Here is a 17,437-nt window from a genome sequence, read left to right on the forward strand (position 1 = left end):
TTCCCCCACAATGCAACTCAAACACATCTTTTCATGAGACCCTATCACAAACTGCACACCTCTGGTTTATAACAAGGGCTTTCTATTTAAAATGTTCTATATCCCAAGACAACTTAACCCTGATAGCATCAGTATGACTTTTAAACTTAAGTTATGAAAAATAAAAAGCGAGAATTTTGAAGTGAAGAAAGCAAACATGTCATATCTTACAGTCCACCTACAGTGGTATTCTACCAGTTTTCATCAGGTCTTAGTTGATCTTATGCAATCTAAAATGTTTTTAATTAAAAAAAAAGCATAAGCAATGAACTGTTAATCAAAACAGACCTTTATAAACATGGGATGAAGTAAGTACAATAAGAGTTCTCCAGCACTGCAGCTCATTTCATTCCTGTGCCCATTTAATACATACTGGGGCAACAGAATGCATATGCCATAAAAAAAAAAAGAAAAAAAAAAGTGGGACACAGCTCATTTATCGATGCACAATACAATTTTTGATTTAATAGAATAAAATTATTAAATTTATAATTAAACCTTATTTTTTTCATCTTTTTCCCAAGTCCCTCTCAAAGTTTTTTTTCGTCCTTTTTTTTTTTTTTTTTTTTTGAGATATGGTCTTAAACTTTTGATGAGCTGATGAACAGCCTATCTCAGTTTAATGGTTGTTTGCAATAAATTGCCTACTCATTTTTTTTTTTTTTTTTGTCTCACTCCCATTTCTTCTTTTTGCATTTTGAAGCTCTACTTAGAACCTTCTTAAGATCCAACAGTGCAAAATGTAAATTCTTGCAATTTTTCAACTGGTCTTAAAATTTTGATCAGGAGTGTATCAGATGAATAAAATGTGAATATATTTTTGGACAGTGAGTTTATGTTAGACTGACGCGTAGAACCTCTGTGTTGGTATGAAAAACGATTCTACCTTTGTGTGGCTATTTTATAACATATTAACCCAAATTATAAAGAATAAATCCTGTTTTTGCCCCGACGTGTTCATAATGCGGAACTGTTGTTTGGTGTCCAACCCCACCGAGCAAATTTAGGGGTAGGACCCTTTTACGGAATTTGCTATTCAATGAAACTGAGCAGCTTTCACTGCAGGTGCGGATAACAACAGAAGCGGCACGGAAAGAGCGTAAATAATCAGCGGCTTGTTCCTTCATTCACAATAGTTGAGGCTCTCTGTCACTGGGCGGTGGCAACAGTTAAGTGAAATGACTTGGCTAATTTCTTATGGGATGTTAATTCTTACATGTTAGCAGTGTGAGTGATATAGCATGTTAGCTAGCAGTTGGGGCAGAAAATTTCCATTCCAACATCAGTTAACACCAGTTAACATCTCTGCTAACGTTTATGTTAGCCCAGTCGAGCTAATTTGAGAATAGAGAGATGCAGAGTGAATACAAATGAATGTATTCTGTCAGTTTTTGACGACATTACCAATACAATTGCATTTCAGAGTGGAGATAAAGATGGCCAGACGTATCACACAGGAAACCTTTGATGCTGTTGTCAAGGAGAACATCGAGGAGTTTGAGATGGATGCTGAGGAGGCTCTCAGGGAGGCTGTGCAGCAGTTTGAGTCTCAAGGTAATATAATGTGCACCAGTATAATGTTGCTGAGTCCCAAATAAGGTCATCCTTCTCATTTATGGTTGTTCACTGTTGATGGATGCTCACATGTTATATTGGGATAAATCCTTGGCAATTGTGCGCCTTTTATAAATCTAAAGAGCAGGGTCAGAATATCCAAATACATTTTGATTCATTGGATATACATACTCACAGTGCTCACATATAAAAGCAACTAACAGAGTTCAATAGAGGTCAAATAGCAGCTGCATCTGTCACAAAAACTCCAACTATTTATTGTGGCATGGGGAACGATCTAAAAAAAATATTATCATAGCATGTGAATAAAAAATGAAAAGGAAAAAAGACAAAGTTCATCAGTGAAGGGGAATAGACATGCAAGTTGAAGTTGATTGGAATAGGTGGACATATATATATATATATATATATATATATATATATATATGGGATAGTTGTTTAACACAGACTTGACTCAACGCCTCAGTGAAATAATCTGAAAAAAAAAAAAAAAAAAACGTTCAGTGCAATGTACATTAACATTTGCCAACTCTAAACATCCGTGTCAAGTATCGTGGTTATTTCCTCCTCCACCCAGAACTGGAACCAGAAGCTGTACCGCTTACAACGGGTCGCCCAACACCTCATGTAGATACTCAGTATTATTACATTATATTCAAAGCAACACTGGGCAATTGTAGTTTTGGTGTAGTTGAGTATGGAATGTGTTGTGTGTGTAATTCATCTTAACATCTGTGCTGAAATGCCTTCCCCCCGCTCACTCTTATCTCCATCCTCTTCAATGATGTGTCTGCAGGTGTTGACCTCAGTTGTATAGTGAAAGCTGTACCAGTTTCATTATCTGATGACAAACAAGAGGAGCAAACACATGAAATCTTACAGGTGGGTCTTGATTTTTGTTGTGAGGAATATGAAGATCATTTGCTGCAAAAACAGCAGGTGTCAAAATCTCAGCTTCAGCATGTCTCATCTTTGTTCATGTGTTTCACACCTACAGGCATTGGATTCCCTTAAAATTGGGAAAGACTCCTCCAACCTCACAGACACTGATTTAATGGCAGCCCTGAAAGAGTTCACTCAGCAATGCTCTGTTGAATTTGCCCAGAGGTACCTCGCTGCCCAAAAAGACGCTTATCCCGTCATCCTCTCCTATTGCAAAAAGAGTGTGGAGGAGCAGGAGGATCTGATTGCCTCTCTGTCTGCCCTGGCTGCGCTGACAGACGGACAGCCAGACCTGCTGGACCTGGAGGGCCGGCACCTCCTTGTGGAAATCCTCAGCAAGTACCAGGCAGATGCATCTGTGCTGTGTGTTGCCGTCCGCACAGTGCGCCACTGCTGTTTGAAGCATGAACAGAACAGGCAGGATTTGGTGAAAGCTGGAGTCCTGCCACTGCTGACCAGGGCCATTACACAGCACAGTGGATGTGCTGAGCTGGTCAAGGAGGCCTGCGCGGCTCTCAGGTTCATGACCTTTGATGATGATGTGCGGGTTACATTTGGGCAGGCTCATGAGCACGCCAAGATTATTGTTCTTGAACACAATGGACTGAAGGTTTTAGTTGAGGCTGCTAAAGGTAAGACGGGTGTTTTTGAAGAAATCTGAACCTGTTACCATTATAAATTCAGCCACAGTGTTTTGGGTTGAATCAAATTGTGCTTATCAATCATGTGGTTTAATGTCATGCATATATTTTTGTTGTTTCTCTCTTAAAGGTCACCTCGATAATACGTCTGTTCTCAGTGAGCTGTGTGCAACTTTGTCTCGTCTGGCTGTAAGAAATGAGTTCTGTCAAGACATATGTGATCTGGGAGGATTAAAACTCATGATGACGTTGCTTGCAGACAGCTACGAGTCACCGGTAGATAACAAATATAATTGTGGCAAAAAAAAAATTACATGCTATTTAGTCAGTCTTCTCAATGACTTGCCCTTTTCCCTTCATAGGAGTTGGTTCGGCAGGTATTGAGCGCTATACGGGCCATAGCAGGAAATGATGATGTAAAAGATGCTGTTGTGAATGCGGGAGGAGTCCAGCTGATTGTAATTGCCATGAACAGACACATTAGCAATCCATCAGTAAGTTAAAACCTCATTTTTAAGATGCTTAATGACTGCTCATTCCTTTGCTATGGTATTTACTAATGATTCAGTTTAGAAATGTTATTTCAGACAAACAAATTGCTCCTGAATGAAATTAAATTTTGCATGCGTCCTCACATTTCTGTTTATATCCTCCCGTAGGTGTGTGAGCAGGGCTGTGCTTGTCTCTGTGTCCTTGCTCTGCGCAAACCCAACAACTGCAAAGTCATCATGGAGAACGGAGGTGCTCTGGCTGCTGTGCAGGCTATGAAGACACACACTGATGTGGTCAATGTGCAGGTAGTGTAAGGTTGTTAGTAATGAATGATATGCCCATTAAGAAATGGAGAACTCTGTGGGAATGATTTTGTTTTCTAACTTTGTTATGAACAGAAACAGGCGTGTATGCTGTTGAGAAACCTGGTGTCACGAATGCGTAACTTAAGCCAACCAATCCTGGAGATGGGAGCCGAGGCCCTGATAACCCAAGCACTGAAAACCCATCAGGACTGTGCCGACGTGGGCAAAGCAGCCCTCAGAGACCTTGGTTGCCAAGTAGAGCTCCGAGAGCTGTGGACTGGCAAACATGGTAGTCTCACCAACTGAAAGTGGCCCGCTGGAGAGCTGCAGATGGATACTGAGGAGTACACAGCCCTACCGTTATACTAGTAGCAAAGTTCTTCAGTCTGCATGTGACATCTTAATATGTGCTAATAGTAATTTAAGATGTCGGCATGGATATAGTTGGAGCAGAAGTACATGTGTTAAGCTAGACACACATCCATAATGGTAAAGAGGTGTTGCAGATGAGGCTTTTTACCACTGACAGTCACCTGTGCAAATGATTATTTCACCAACACCCTTGACAAGCTTACTGTATTTTTCCCAGTCAACTGTATAGTCTTATTTTGACAAGACATGCAATTGATGCCCTGGCCAACAACACATGTTTCATTTGCTGTGAATATTTCATACTCAAATTATGTGACACAATTATTTAATTTTTGTTTGTGTTACTGAAATCTTACATGCAAACACTGCAGCAGATGAATACATACAATTGCAGCCAATTACTCATTCTGTCTTGGCAGTGCCAATTTTATTATGTATTGAATGCCTTATTTTTAATGTATTAGAGCCACACATTCCCTATTGTAATATTTTCTATTGTGTTTGCCATAAAACGTTGTTAAACTGGAACCTTTTTCACTTCACTTATATGGTCTGCAGGATCATGATGATGATGGTGATGATAAGCAGAGTATTGTTGATTTTTCTGTATTTTTCTGTGTGACACGGTTGTAGCTTCAGTATCTGTTGACACCAATGAGCTGAAAGAGGATTATCTAACAGAAAATCTTGAGAGAGACCTCTTGGGCGTTCCTGGCCAAGTTTGTCTCGTGCTTACGCCCCTCTAACTGACCTATAGAAGCATGCGCCACAGAAACTACATTTCCCACAATTCCGCTGTGCTCGCCCTTGTCAGATCGGTCGAGCTAACTGGCGAGCGGTCACCGGAGTGCAGCGTTATATATTTACAGCAGCATGGACGGTGGCAGTCACTCTGAGTCACTGTCGGGTCAGTGAATATGACAAATATTTCCAAAACAGTGCCTTCAGCACCAGAAATAATTTTTAATCAGACTCAATTTTACTTTTAATATTTTCGGAGTCGCAGCGCTGTCAACTAGACTAACATATCTAGGTACTAGCTAACTAATGTACTAGCTGGCTAACGTTAGCTAACCTACTACTTACCGTGTCCAACTCAAGTGAGCAGACTCGGCTTGGAGCATTGCTAGCGACTGTAAATAAACACCCGGAGAGGGGGACTGACCCAGGCACAACAGAAGGACTCTACGTGGTGGCGGGGGAAATTTATAAGGTAAAACACCAAGTATTTGTGTAACCATCGACCGCTAGCACGCTAACGGTGACAGCTCTAACTACGTAAGTTGTGGCTATGGGAGGCTAGCGTTAGCAGGTGTACTAACAGATAGTGAGACAGGAGAATGAGCATGACAATTTTGAAAATATCAGCAAACCTTGTGCCTGACATTGATTAGACCCCCAGTCGTTTTTTTGTAAACACAATGGCCATGTAAGGTCGGCGCTGCAGGATTCTCTTCAAATCCCCTATGCTTATGCAATGCTCCAGTTTGCACAGTTCATAATGCATATTAAGCTGATGTCAAACGATTGAGAATAATAGCCAAAGGTTTGCATTAGTCTCTTTGGAGGTGCTGCACTCTTTTCACAGCTGTTAATGTCCAAACTATTGAGATATGTCTTTCATAATAACCATTTGAATCAGGTGAAGTTTTCACTCAGTCAAAGCTTTGTTTTTGACACAAGCACTAGATTTTTCCACTGTAATTTCATGACCATGCAAATTACACTTCTGTGGAAAGGCTGGGCCATGCCTGATTCATTTCTCATGACAGCTGGACCGACAAGTGACATTGTTCACAGCTATTTGTCTCTCATGACAGATCAATGTTTGATCTTCCCTGTGTATAGCACTAGAATGGGATTTTTTTTTTTTTTTTGTTAATAGATGATAAGTGGATAAAACATTGTAGTTGCAGCCAAGGTTGATGTATTAACCAGGAACAAGCTCACTGTAAAATGATATACATGAGGGAAAGGGTTGGGAGGGGTAAGGGAAGAGCTGCGTGTGGAAAGGGACAGGGTGAAATGAGAGGGGTGGGGTTGAAAGTTTGTATCAGTACTTGTTCCAGGATCTGGCTTGAGGCCCTTTTGTAGAGATGCCAATATTTGTTGCCCCCAAGTGCCCAGATCCTCAATATTACATCAGTTTGCTGTGTGCCTCTCCATTTTCTCTATCCCTGTTGTTAGGTACTTTGACCTTCCTTTTGAGAATAGGTGATTTTGGAGTATAATGATTAGCTCACTGATCAACATGTAGACAGCCATTCTTGTTTATGTGATAAAACTCTCACACCCATCTCTATAGTCTTCCTTGAATAGGTAGCAACAATATCTTGCTTAAGAGGTTGAAACAGGGCTAAGAAGGAGTGGTATGATTTGGCATATGTGAGATACAGCGTGGGAGGGAGAAGGACGGTATTGTTCTTTCAACTCTGTTTGGACAGACACCTTTCACCCACAAGTCACCAACCTCCATCTGGGGATATTTTCGTGTGTAACAGAGCTCTGCTTTGCTTGTGCCTTTTTATAGCCTTGAAGGGTGTGCCAGTTGGTCATGAGTAACTGGATTATCCCTTAGATAACTATTTGCTAGAGTTGTATATTTTATTGTACACAATCACTAGCTGGTAAATAGACACTAGAGGTAACACTGCTTTGGTTTGCAAGGAGAATGCAAAGTAAGTGCCGCAACAGAAAAAGCTCTGCTCATTGGTAAACACAGGGTTAAGCTATTTTTTGCAAAATTCCATTCACAAGAAGTTTTTCAGCATCTTTTGTACCTTTTGTTTTTCAGTAGTTAGAGTACACAATAACAGAGTAGAGGCTTGGCCACCTAAAAGTCTCACCAGTTGAAATTGTACTTAGGCTAGCTTAATCCAAAAACTGACACCTCTGTCTCTATTTATCTCTTTCCTCACTCTTTAGCTCACAGCACCCAGTGGTATCGCCCCCCGGTGGCCGGAGTACATGAGCACGGTTGGTGGCAGCTGTGTTTAGTCCTTGGGGATGGGGAGTGGAGTCCAGGAGCAACAGGCAGCACTCAGACAGGGAGAAGTGCTGCCGCTGGCCTCCTCCAATCAAGCAGAAGTAAGTTATGATGTGAAATCTTACTGATATCATCATCTCTCCCACACTCGATACTTCTGCTGATTGTGCTGTTGTCCTACAGTTGAATGATGATCATCCAGCTGAGCAATTCACATAGCTCCTTTAAGTGATTAACAAGGGAAGTGGTATTTCCTCAGACTTTGCGCAGTGACAATTCTTTTTTCTTAAGTAAGGTTTGATATTAGCTATGAAGATGTGTATCACAAAGATGCCACATTCCAATGTCTTGTCCTTCCACTGTTACCCCTTTTCCCCCAAAGCGGTTCCAGGGCTGGTTCGGAGCCAGAGCCTGACTTAGCACCTGTTCTTTGTTTTTCCACCACCCAAGCACCAGCCAAACTGGTTCCAGGCAAGCACCAACTCCGGGCAGGGGCTAAACAGGAGCCAGAGAAAGATCCAATGACGCAACCCACCGCGTCATTGGTGGGCAGGGTTACAGACCCAAACGGGAACAGCCAAGACTATAAACGTATAGTAATTGCGTTTTTCGCCTCTGGATCTCAGTGTAGGCTTGCAAACACACGAGCAGTATTTGCATCGCTACGATGGCTCGTCCATTTGTTGTCCATGTTGGTTATTGTGATTCGAGCGAGCGTCTCGCACAGCCACACCCACATGATCACGTTTCACGCTGACGTCATGACGTGGCTCTGACTTGGCTCCGCTCGGCTCTTGGCCGGTGGAAAAGCAAACCGGTTCTTTGTTGGAACCAGTTAAGCACCGGCTCTAGAACCAGCACTGAACCAGCAGCAGGTTCTTTTTGGTGGAAAAGGGGCATGTGTCCATGAGTAAGCTTTTACATTTTACTAGCAAAGTATTTGTGCTTCCCTCTTCCTCTTCCTGCTCTTTCTGTATTTAAGCGGTATAGCTTCCTGTCTGTAGCTGGTTGCTGTAAGGACGTCTGGACCCGTTTGTAAGGAGTCCTGCCTGAGCTGGTTGGGCAGATGTCTTCCATTATCCTTATGCAATCCTGGTTTAATGATCTACAGCAGCTCAAACACACTTGGTTCACCTAAGGCACCATTCCAGTCTACTCGGGCAGTGTTTCATCTTGAGTGTTTTCAGTAGTGACTAGGAGGTAGTTGTAATTTTGAACTCAATTCTGGTCAGTGCAGTACATCTGAAGGATGTCAGATGGCTCTTGTTTGGATAATTACAATACATTTGCTAATGATATCATATTTGGATTATTCACTCTACTGGTGATCTTAAAGTGTGATTTCTCTGTCACTGTGCAGGGCCTGAAGCAAACTCGGTCTGTTCTGAACTCACTGCTGTCAGGGGCTTTAGCAGGAGCTGTGGCCAAGACAGCTGTAGCCCCGCTGGACAGAACTAAAATCATCTTCCAAGGCAAGTTGGGTGCTCCATGTTCTTTCTGACCTAGAACAGATATTTTATATACTTTTTGTGGTCTCATAGTCTTTTAGCGCAGAACATAAACATGAAATGACCCACAGGAATGGCATGAGACCATATTAGAGTTCGAGTTCAGTTTTCTGCAGACATTCTCACTGTAACCAGTGTAACCTAAAAACTTAGAAGTGTTTTCTGACTGTAATGCTGAAATCAGACTTGTACATAATCTTGTCATCTCAAAAATACATTGTTTTCTGTCTTTTTGTTTGTTTGTTTGTTTGTTTTTTGGATATAATAATATTATGTTCTTAAGATGACATGTTAACCCCAGGAAAAATATTATCCACAGAAAATAGAGCTAAGTAATTTTTTAGGCTTAAGTGGGTTTTTTTTTGTAACAAATTGTTTATTCATAACTTTAAACTTCTCACTTTTGTTATTTCAAAAAAAATTATCTTTATATCAACAAACCAACTTGTTATCTTGAGAAATTCTGTAAATAACAAATTAGTATCATGAGAATACAATATAGGGATGCACAATAATATTGGCACATCATTAGTATTGTTTAAGGCTTAAAAGTGAGTATTGGCATATCTGTGTACTGTTTGAAAAACATTGTATGTTATGTCTGCATCTGCCAGTGAGCCATCACGATAGAATAGGCATAATAATTTGGTAATTCCAGTACAGGAGAGAAAAATATGTGTATGAATTAGTATTGGCAGTTGGCCAAAAGAGTTGGAAGACACTGGTATATTGGATATTGGCAAAAAAATCCAATATTGCCCACCCCAGCAATATTATTATCTTGGAAAAACAACTTATCTCCAGAAAACAGCTTTTATTTTGACAGAAAAAAAGAATACTGCAAAAAGAATACTACATGCCCTCTGTACTTCTTGTCCATTGATGTAATTTATCTTTTACATGTTATTTTTTTATTTGTATGTTTTGCAGTGTCCTCAGCAAGATTCTCTGCCAAGGTACGTTTGGTCTTTGCAGCTTCACACATTCCATGACAGTTATTTGATAATGCAAATTACTGCTTTTCATTCACAATTAAATGGGTAATTGTCATCTACTGCCGTTACAGAAGACAATGTTTGAAGAGAATTCATTTAAGCACACCCAGCATGAACAAATATAATTAGTTCAAGGTATTTACATGACAAATTCTGGTCAACAGAGTCTAGAGGCAAAAAGGATATTATTAATCTAGACTCGGTGTCTCTGCGTGCATGCCTGCCTGCTTGCTGGTGTTTGATTGTACTGGTATTTGATTGTGCATAGGCTTAGAGGTTTAGATTTGGATGGGGATGCTTTTCAGGAAGAATGAAATATCCTTACCAAAATAGAGACTTTTATCAACATCAGCACATAAAAGATGGCATGAAAATGTCATTGTGAATGACAGACGAGTCAGATGCTAGAATCTAAAGCCTAAGACAATCCCATTAGCTGTCCTAAGTTGTTCAGAATATGGACGGGTCAGAAGCTAGAATATCACGGAGACATAGTCTTGAAGGGAATGACGGGAGGGAGTGAAGCATATTCCACTCTGCCTGAAGACTGTGGAGGTGAAAGTGACAACTGGAAAAGTTGATTCAATTTAAGATAATCACAGTCTGTCACCTGGGTCTTTATGTTGCTATATTTTGTGCTTATCACTGTTGAGGAGGAACTTTGTAATCAACCCTGTGCCTGTGTGTGTTTGTGCTTTATATCTACCCCTCATCACAGGAGGCCTACAAATTGATCTACCGCACCTATCTGAAAGATGGCTTCTTCAGCTTGTGGAGGGGCAACTCTGCCACCATGGTGCGAGTCATCCCATATGCTGCCATCCAGTTCTGTGCCCATGAGCAATACAAGAGGCTGCTCGGAGGCTATTATGGCTTCCAGGGGAAGTAAGTGGGAGTTTATTCTCTGATTTATTAGTGGCTAGAATTAACACTCCAGATCTAGGCATTTGGAAGGCAAATCTTCCTTCAAGAGCTGCATATCAAGTGTCCTTTTGGGTTTTTCCTTGCCTTGATGACTTAGAGATTATTTAATTAACACTTGAGACTCAGTTGACAAAAAACAGAAGAGACACATGATTTTTTAGCAAGTCAAGTTGTGTATCAGTGCCGTGTAGACTCTGCCTTCAAATTACATGCTTTTTGTCAGATTAGTCTAATCACTTAAATTGACCCTGGGCAGTTTTGCATGGTGCACATTTAATGTCTCAAAGATGTCCAATATGTGAACAAGTTCAGAAATTTGTAAAGCTGATCTATGTGTTTTTGTCTTTGTGTCCCAGAGCCCTGCCTCCAATTCCACGGTTACTGGCTGGCTCTATGGCTGGTACCACGGCAGCCATGCTGACCTATCCTCTGGACATGGTACGAGCCAGGATGGCAGTCACACCAAAGGAGATGTAAGGCAGTCCTCTACGGTTAATGCACATCACTGGGTATTAGAATGGACCCAAAATGTACAGGAGTTATGGGACTTTGAAAAGTCAGGGAATAAATTCTTGGGACCAGTCATGGTTAGAAAATTGGTTAGTCTCAATTTAAAAAATCAGTAAGTGGTTTTTCACAAAATGTAGTATTTATTTTCCATTATGTTCATGTCATGTTCGCTTCCCCCTCAGAATAAAAAATAATAAACAGTAATAAAATCCCTGAATCTGAATGCTTTGAAAATAAAAATAAAAACGAATGTTTAAATAGGCCATGGAGATTCAACATGTTAATTACGAAAAAGTTGGTGAATTTTACATGTGACAACCCAGAAAACCCAGAATGTAACCTCAGCCATTCTTTGACAAACAAAGTTGCACATCATAATTAAGGGCAGAGTTGTATAGTTCCACCTCCACTTCTGTAACCAAATATTGCCATTGCTGCAAACTGGGGTTAGAAAAATCCAAACAGTCAAAGAAGACTCAGGATTTTTCTGGAATGATGTTTTTGTTTGAGTTGTGTGCAAATGAAATGATGACTGGTACTTCCCTTCTCCATCTACTTTTTCTTTCTTGTTCCCTTTTCAGGTACAGCAACATCCTGCATGTGTTTGTGCGGATCTCTCGAGAAGAGGGCATTAAGACGCTCTATCGAGGTTTCACACCCACCATCCTGGGTGTTGTGCCCTATGCTGGTCTCAGCTTTTTTACCTACGAAACGCTGAAAAAGTTGCATGCAGGTAATTAAATATCTACCAGCACCAACACATAACCTTCACGCTTCATGTTGCATGTGTAAATACAGTGTGCTTGATTGGCTTCTTTACACCCCTACCATCTAGAGCATAGTGGGCGCCCGCAGCCCTACTCATATGAGCGCCTGGCCTTTGGAGCTTGTGCTGGCTTCATCAGCCAAACGGCGTCTTACCCTCTGGATGTGGTTCGGCGGCGCATGCAGACTGCAGGAGTCACAGGTCACACATACGGCACCATCCTCGGCACCATGCGTGAGATTGTGGCTGAAGAAGGGGTGATTCGCGGACTTTACAAAGGTCTCAGCATGAACTGGGTCAAGGGGCCGATTGCAGTGGGGATCAGCTTCACCACCTTTGACCTGACTCAGATCCTGCTGAGGAAGCTGCACCAGATGGGCTACATCGCTCGATAGTGGAGGGAGAGAAGGATGACAAGGCTCTCGGATGCACTCTGAGGAGGGAAGGAGAGAAAGTTTGGGGCCTGCAGGAGTGTGTATCACTGGACGCAAACATACGCACACCGGCTCAGAATGTGTGGGCAGCATTAAAATATTGTCCAGCTTTATGTGTGAGCATGGGGAGGATCAGTTCCAGTGAGTGTGAGGTATTTCGGATGGTACTGTGTACCCACTACACAATGTTGTGATGTTGATCTAAGTGCAATATGCTCAGTGATTTCATGTATGTACACATAGGTGATAATAATCCTGCCCTTGTGGACTCCCAGGCCTCCATGTGTGTTTATCGGTCTGAGTTTGGAGGTCCACACACCCCAAGGCCTCCCCATTGCCTTGTGTGTTTTCCTAAAACTGACACCTTCCAGTAGAGATTACCACTCTCCTTTCCATTTGAGTTCTAAGGTATGTTTAATTTGATCCTTCAGACTGAAATATGGGAGGAATTATAATGGAATTATACCAAAGGATATATATAGGGATGTTTAATTGTAAAGATGAATTCAGAATAGCTGATGTTACTGACATTAGTACTGTGTTCTTTTTTTATTTTGTTAGAGCAGATGTTCTCAGAGTAACAGCATCAATGCAAAAATCCACCCCAACACAGAATTCACCTTACTTCTTCTATCTTAGAGAGCCAGGGCAATTTGTGTATCAGTTTGAGATACTGAAATCAGTATGTGAAACTCTTCCAAAGTTTGAAATTAAATGATCAAGGTTATTATTGGTAGTATGATCAAGGGACAAAGTCCATAGTTGTTCCAGTGACAGGGAGTTGGATTCTATTTGTAGACACATAAAATATTTGTTTGCTACATTTCATGCCAGTGCCAACAGCTATGAAATATAAAATGTGCTCATATACCAGTAAGTTAACCTTTGTCACCAGTATTGTGTCTCATAGTCCTCCATTTGCTGCCAGTGCAGCAGCTCCGGTACCTGTCTTTCATGCCTGGTTTGCAAGAGATTTTTTTTTTTTTTGGCTGGTTCAAGGTGATAAAAATAACAATTTTGAAGTCTGGTTAGGGTGGATTTACTCTTAAAATACTCATGTTTAAGAGATGTAGTAGTCACAAGGGTATTGCTAATGGACTAACCTGACTGGAAATATGCACTCATCTAGTGTAGCCACCATGTGAGTACACAGTCATGCTGTTATAGGCATAATTTAACACATTTAAGTGTAATTTGTCAGTATTGCACATTACCTCTGCACGCAATCAAGCTCTCATGACATGAGTGTGCGCCATGGAACTGTGTCAAAACCTGGTGACAGTATCCTCGCCTTTGGCTGTATGTCAGACAGTGTAACGTGTCCTCACTGTTGATGCAGGCTGGAGCCCATTGAAGAGCGTCCATGGTTTTCTATATTTAGATCATACACGCACAAGCGGGACGGTGGCTGCCTGCTCATTGGTGCTCACTCCACAGGCTGAGTTTAGCGGACAGCTGGGGTGTAGAGCCAAGTGGGGCAGGGGGCAGGAAAGGGGTTAGTACTGTCATTTTTAACAAGGCTACGCTGTTCATTCAAACTGAGATGTGAAGATTTGACAAATAGCCCAGCAGTTGAGTGCTAGGGCTGGGCGATAGATTGATATTATATTGATGATGTGACATAACAGTAGATATCGTTAAGATTGTGGATACTGTGGTATTGTACAAGTTGTTTTAATTGTTTCAAAAGCTGCATTATTATGGGAAAGAAATGCAATTTTTTGACCTTATTAGATTGTTCTTTCTTTTCTTTGATTTTCCTACTGCCTACTTGGTCATATTCACATGACTAATGATTGTTCATCAAACACTCTTATTTAAATATCTCATGAAAGCACGAATAGTCATTTCTACAATTTTGATATGGAGGTATTCAGTCAAAGATATCATGACATTTGATTTTGTCCATATCGCCCAGCCCTAGCCAAAAGCAAAGCACACCATGTAATATTTTGGCTTTTTTTGAAACACAAACTATCCATTCATTAAGCTAATAACTGTCCCCTCTAACCTGCCTCTGAAAGAGCACCATGCTCTCATCCACCCCTCATCTTTTTTATTCTCAGATGTTGTGATTGTATTACTCCATTCGGCCAGTGAATCAGGACTTGCAAGCACACCTGAATTACATTCAGTTTGTATTCATGTCAGCACAAGGTGGAAAACTGTGGTGCACTTGTCTCTACAGCACCCAGGGGAGGGCTGGCATACAGAGCACCCCTCCTTAGCCAGGATTGGGACAGCCTAGTGACACAGCACGGGTCGTACCATTGCCAGTCTCATGGGGAGAGCCATCTGCCTCCCCCTGTTGTTTTGCACAGTGTTTTGTCTTGTGATGCTCCCCTGCTTCCAGCTCTAGCATCTCCTTCGTATGCATGGCCCTGTCCTCTTTCAGTAGCTGCAGGTTTCCTGTTCTGGGAGGAAATGTTTAAATAACTGAGAGTGGAGCAGTGACAGCTGAGTCCTAAACCTTCATAGTCTCTGTGCTGAAGGGTTTCAGAGTGCTGCTTGGTGTTAAATGTGACTGGAACCTGATTGCAGGTCTTGCTACTGACTCTTTAAGTGCCTAGTAAGGAATAGTAATGCTTTTACTATGACTAAAATACTTTGACTAACCTTTTTGAAGGTTGCTTCCATTTTCTAGCCTTGCTTCTGTCTTTTGACATCTCAAATATTCAAGGACAAGAAAAGGGTAGCTTGAAGTTCAAGAATGGTTGGACTTCTGTGTTTAAATGTATTACATAAGGTCCTGTTTTTGTAAATGAATTTTGTAACCTTTCCTTATAAAACTGCCTTGCAGGTTATTGCTGTCTCGGGTGTGATTACATGAGTCATGGTTCCTATAGCCGACTCAACCACTCCATTCCAACCCCTCTACTGCGAGGAAGGTAGGAAGGATGCACATTTGTAGGCATTTTCAAATGTGTAAAGACATGGACCCTGAAGTCAGTAGGAAGAATGTCAAGAACATTGCCAGTTCAAAACAATCTTTTAAAAAAAACTTTATTTTCATGTTGACTTCCCCTACTCATACATAAGAAATGGATAGGAATATAGCAAGCTCTAATATATCTAACATATATCTAACAGAATAGTTGAGAAGGTCTATTATTGCTTATATTAGGGGTAGTGCATTGATATTGAACTAAGCACATTTATGTTGCTTTTCAGGAGCAGCATAAGTTCACTCTAATACAACTGTTTGGAACAAATACTCTAATAAGCAGAAAACCCCCCAGACAATCATAAAATGCCAAAGCGCTACTTTTTATTTCAATTTATTTTCTTTTTCCTGAGGAAGGTACAGTTTTATTTTCTAGAACCTGAAAGTGGCTTAATTAAGAGCGAGTACTATACTCTGAGGTATGATTTGATTTGTCCACATAGGCTCATATATGTATGTAGCCAGAGCAAACTACGCTAATTTCATCGTTTTAACCCTCTCTCTGGGTAATCACATAGACGTGCAGACTCACAGTGTTAATGAATTTGCATGTCACAACAGAATAACTCATATTTTGCTGTCGTTTTGGTGCATCGATGATAACAAAGGCTGTTTTGTAGTGATTTGTGCCAACCAAATGTAAACATACTAATACTATGTTTTGTGTACAGTCCTTAGTGACAATTGTGTATCTTTAGAAAAATTTTGAAATTTTAAACTCTCAAATAAAGTTGTATGTTGAAATGAGTGCAATTACTTGGGAATTATTTCTCTTCCAGGTGTCACTAATTGAACTGAATACATACACGCCTGTGTAGTGACTTTTTGCACTATATGACTTTGGATGGCATTACAGGGTTTTTCAAACTTTCATGTAAGCTTTCATTATGGGGCTGCCCCAGTTTGAAGTGATTTTGCCTTCGATTTTGGATTGCATTTAGTATTAAATTGTTTAGATGTCATGCTTTACACTGACAGATTCAATGTGGTGAGACTAAAACATGGTGTTAGAATAATAACTCGTCCATTTTTTGTATCATAATTTCAAGTGAATTAGATTATACTGGAATTAAACTTCCTATTATTGCTGAGGATCTCTCTGACGCCCCTCAAGGACCCTTAGATGTCCCCTCACCCCACATTTAAAGCCACTTGTCCACCAGACGGTCCCTCAAAAATTAAATAATTTAGAAATGTCAAGAGACCAGGCTATCATTACCATTAGGCACTTTGTTTCAGATGACTTTTCGACTGTAATCACAGTGCATACAAATATAACTACATGAAATAGCCACACGAGGGCGCTCCATCATCAAGAATGAGTGGAGCCCTGCATGCCTGTAGTTTTCCAGATGGCCGGTAGGTGGCAGTGCAACACGGCGCTCGGGACGGGAGGGGGATAAGTTGTGTCAAGTTGTGCGGCTCCTTGGCTGATGGCCAGGCAGCGAGTTTGAACTTGACCTTGACCCAACACAGCAGCACGCACGGAGCACAGAGAGGCGCCAGGCAGAGGGAAAACACACCGAGCTGAACAGAGGATTAGGATTATATTATGTAGAAAATTTCAGTAAATACAAGCATCATGGCTTATTTTTGGCTAATAAGCAAACTACACACCCTTATCCCATCTCCATCACTGCCGTTCACTTTCTCGTAATTCAATTGTTATAATAGGGATTTTTCTGATTTGTGGTGTAGAGTTAGTGGACGAGGTGGGTGTAATATCACTACACAGGGAGTATGTGTACTCTTCTGTATATTTAAATGGGTTTTTGGCTGATACTGTCAGTTTGGGTATTGGGTATACTATCGCTCATTGAGAGGCTGTTAGGAGAAATATTTCATTTTCACATGCAGGGAAATGGTCCCTGGTTACGCTTGAACTTGATGGAGAGGAGAGGGCCACATTGTGCCCCGACCAACTCTTTGTCCCCCGGTCTCTTGGAAACTGGAGAAAGAGGGAAAGGGCAGATGAAGAGAGGAGGGAGGGAAGATAGAGGACTA

The 17,437-nt window shown here is 41.1% G+C and overlaps 2 protein-coding genes across 2 annotated transcripts; both read left to right on the forward strand.

Annotated features, from left to right (window-relative positions):
• Window positions 1-1,049: 1,049 nt before the first annotated feature.
• Window positions 1,050-4,894, forward strand: armc6 (armadillo repeat containing 6). Its single transcript, XM_030074323.1, has 8 exons — window positions 1,050-1,207; window positions 1,463-1,593; window positions 2,411-2,496; window positions 2,612-3,188; window positions 3,328-3,473; window positions 3,560-3,691; window positions 3,857-3,994; window positions 4,088-4,894. The coding sequence occupies exons 2-8, from the start codon at window positions 1,476-1,478 to the stop codon at window positions 4,298-4,300; spliced, it is 1,410 nt and encodes a 469-aa protein (XP_029930183.1). The 5' UTR covers window positions 1,050-1,207; window positions 1,463-1,475; the 3' UTR covers window positions 4,301-4,894.
• A 144-nt stretch (window positions 4,895-5,038) lies between these two features.
• Window positions 5,039-16,180, forward strand: slc25a42 (solute carrier family 25 member 42). The gene is made up of 8 exons (XM_030074324.1): window positions 5,039-5,579; window positions 7,292-7,453; window positions 8,713-8,824; window positions 9,791-9,816; window positions 10,574-10,740; window positions 11,136-11,252; window positions 11,871-12,022; window positions 12,125-16,180. The coding sequence occupies exons 2-8, from the start codon at window positions 7,373-7,375 to the stop codon at window positions 12,448-12,450; spliced, it is 981 nt and encodes a 326-aa protein (XP_029930184.1). The 5' UTR covers window positions 5,039-5,579; window positions 7,292-7,372; the 3' UTR covers window positions 12,451-16,180.
• The last annotated feature ends 1,257 nt before the right edge of the window (window positions 16,181-17,437 follow it).

The sequence above is a fragment of the Myripristis murdjan genome, chromosome 17, assembly GCF_902150065.1.
Source record: "Myripristis murdjan chromosome 17, fMyrMur1.1, whole genome shotgun sequence".
In the NCBI taxonomy this organism is placed as follows: Eukaryota; Metazoa; Chordata; class Actinopteri; order Holocentriformes; family Holocentridae; genus Myripristis; species Myripristis murdjan.

Bases quoted from the DNA above. Each gene is read 5' to 3' on its own strand.
- slc25a42 (XM_030074324.1), top strand. From the start codon at position 7,373: ATGGGGAGTGGAGTCCAGGAGCAACAGGCAGCACTCAGACAGGGAGAA. The intron at 7,454-8,712 runs GTAAGTTATGAT...GTCACTGTGCAG, and splicing joins CCTCCTCCAATCAAGCAGAA to GGCCTGAAGCAAACTCGGTC. The intron at 12,023-12,124 runs GTAATTAAATAT...CCTACCATCTAG, and splicing joins GCTGAAAAAGTTGCATGCAG to AGCATAGTGGGCGCCCGCAG.
- armc6 (XM_030074323.1), top strand. From the start codon at position 1,476: ATGGCCAGACGTATCACACAGGAAACCTTTGATGCTGTTGTCAAGGAG. The intron at 3,474-3,559 runs GTAGATAACAAA...TTCCCTTCATAG, and splicing joins CAGACAGCTACGAGTCACCG to GAGTTGGTTCGGCAGGTATT. The intron at 3,995-4,087 runs GTAGTGTAAGGT...TGTTATGAACAG, and splicing joins CTGATGTGGTCAATGTGCAG to AAACAGGCGTGTATGCTGTT.